Source organism: Fukomys damarensis, unplaced genomic scaffold, assembly GCF_012274545.1.
Source record: "Fukomys damarensis isolate Sample0158 unplaced genomic scaffold, DMR_v1.0_HiC HiC_scaffold_37, whole genome shotgun sequence".
NCBI lineage: Eukaryota > Metazoa > Chordata > Mammalia > Rodentia > Bathyergidae > Fukomys > Fukomys damarensis.
In genome coordinates, this window is record NW_022900949.1 from 6,166,330 (window position 1) to 6,168,829 (window position 2,500).

Genomic DNA, 2,500 nt, shown 5'->3' on the forward strand with positions numbered 1-2,500 from the left:
GGTTTCGCTCGCTGGCGTGGGCGGTGTCGCTCCTGATTGGGTAGAACTCGGGCGACCGGTGGACCGCCAGCGCTGGCGGGGTTTTCGGTTTTCAAACCCGCTCGGCGGGCGGGAAAGAGAGGGTTTAACTGACCCGCCGGAGAAAGGCCGGGGAACAGGATAGCGCGGGCTACGCAGAGACTTCGGCGCTTCCTGGGGGAAGGGAAGCAGGCTGGAGCTTCCCAGTCTGGGGATCTTCCCCCCCTTCCCAATACCGGGGATTGAACTCAGGACTTTGCGCTTGCAAGGCAGACGTGTTGTCACAGAGCTAAATCCCCGGCGGGATCTAATATTCTTTCACCCGAGGAGCATTTATTATCCCTTCGGGAGTGCTAAGCGCTTTCTTTCATTCATTCACCCATTGTGCACAGGAAGCGTCCTGGATGCGCAGCAGCGCACATCCTGATAGCTGAGTCATTTAGAGAGAATTCAGCGCCACGAAAACAGGAGAATAGGATGAGCGAGAAAAGAATCCAGCTCCGGCTTACACCGAAACGGCCCCGGCAAGGGCGAGAGCTGAACCGGGAGCCGCCACGTGGGCTGTGCCAGCCTGGAACCTTCGGTGGCGACAAACCTGGGTTTCATTCAAATCTTGGCTGAGCGCTGCCTGGGAGCCCCCGACTGCCCGGGGGGGCGGGTACCGAGTACACCTTTGCCCAGCGATTAAGGCTAGGGCGGCTGATAGGACAGGTGACGGTACCTTGGGAAAGCGAAGCCACGGGGAAGGCCTCCCTGAAGAGGTGTAATCTAAAGTCTGAAGGTGGGAAGGGAGCCTGGGCGGATCTGGAGAGGAAAATCTCTAGAGAGCAGCACATGCAAAGGCCCTGCAGTAGCAGTGAGCCTGGTATGATTTTGCAAGGGAGAATGAAAGGCCGGGAGGACAAGGAGGTGTGGGGGGGTACGGTGGGGTTGTGCAGCTCCTGGGCCAGTGGGATGACAGTGACTTTTACTTTTTTGGTACCAGAGACCTTGCTTTTGCGAGGCAGGTGGTGGCAGGTGGAGGCGCCCCTGAGCTAAATTCCCGGCCCAGTAACTTTTTAACTAGATGGGAACCGCGGGGAGAGAGGGTTTGGGCCACTGCAATGCATTACAATTAAGTCGCCCACATGGAGGGAAGGTTCAGTGGTGGGGAAGTGGAGGCTGGAGAGGGGACCAAGTGCAGATGCCTGACCTGGCCCAGGGGAGCACAGAGGAGCTAAGTAAGGGTCATGGGGTGAGTGGACACCTCACTGGCAGGGCATCCCCGGCATCCCCAGCCCCTGCCAAGAACACATTCAGAGTGGCCAGATCTATCGTTTTACTGACGCCCTAAAACAGGGGTGGGCTCAGCGGCCATGAAGGAGGAGGCCTGAACCCCCTAAGGCAGTCACTGCAGGAAGGCACTCGTGAGGGGGGCTTCAAGCCCCTCTGTTATTTCTTCATATAAAATTGGGGTTGGGAGCCCCAGGAGCGAGGGAGACAGAGACCATCCCAGCCTACAGCGGTGGAGAAGCCGGAAGGGGCTGAAGCCGGAAGAAGGATCCAGCAAGGGGCAGCTGCATAAATGGGCGAGTGCGCGCCCTGTCCGCCCCTCCGCACGCTACACTCTGTGGTCTGGGGAGAGAGAGTTCCTAGTTCCAGGCCCCGCTTCTTGTCCTTCCTAGCTGGTCCGAAGTTGATAATCTGCAGGAAAAGTAAAAAAATCAGAGACCACCTTAGAGTGAAGGGGAAGACAGGGCCAGGGATTTAGCTCAGGGGCACTTTGCCTGCCTTGCAAGAGCAAGGTCCTGAGTTTGGCCCACAAAAACAAACAAGAAAAGGGGAAGATTCCCAGATGACAAATCCTTCTCCACCCCTAACCATTATAATGGCCCATAGGAGTATTTAACAAAGTTCAGCTGAGCACAGTGGCACATGCCAGTGATCCCAGCACTCAGGAGGCTGAGGCAGGAGGGTCACTGTGAGTTAGTTCAAGGCCAGCCTGAACTACATAGCAGACTCTGTCCCCAAAAAACTAAATTAAAAAAAAAACAAAAAAACAAAGGGCTATGAATCCAGCCCCCCCACTTTTTTTGGTACCCGGGATCAAACTCAGGACTTTACACTTGCAAGTCAGGCAGCAGCACCACTGACCTAAATCCCTGGCCAGCCACCCCCACTTCTTTTAAACAGGGTCTCTCTGTGTTGTTCAACCTCAGCTTAAACTCACAATGTAATCCAGGCTGGCCTTGAACTTGCAGCATCCTCCTACCTCAGTCTCCCAGGTGCTGTGATTACAGGCGAGTGCTACCACACCTTTTATCCAAGGCTAGGGCCACCCTGGAGCTCACCATGGACCCCACTTTAAAGGTGTGCAAACTGGGGTCCAGGACATGTGACAGGGATAGTTTCTGAGCTGTTCTGCCCAGAATGTGATCGGAGCGAAGTCCTCCCTGATACACCTCCCCACCCTGCATCCCCGGGAGTCAGGCCCCTGACCTCC

At 56.0% G+C, this 2,500-nt stretch overlaps 1 protein-coding gene across 1 annotated transcript in view; it reads right to left on the reverse strand.

The window, feature by feature from the left end:
• Positions 1 to 774: 774 nt before the first annotated feature.
• Positions 775 to 2,500, reverse strand: part of Ap1m2 (adaptor related protein complex 1 subunit mu 2) — a 10,319-nt gene continuing 8,593 nt past the window's right edge. Inside the window, exons 11-12 of the mRNA XM_010635043.3 lie at positions 2,497 to 2,500; positions 775 to 1,701 (exon numbers count right to left, since the gene is read on the reverse strand). The exon at positions 2,497 to 2,500 is cut by the window's right edge and continues 72 nt beyond it. Coding sequence (XP_010633345.1) covers positions 1,679 to 1,701; positions 2,497 to 2,500 — 27 coding nt within the window. The 3' untranslated portion in view covers positions 775 to 1,678. The remainder of the gene's footprint in view (positions 1,702 to 2,496) is intronic.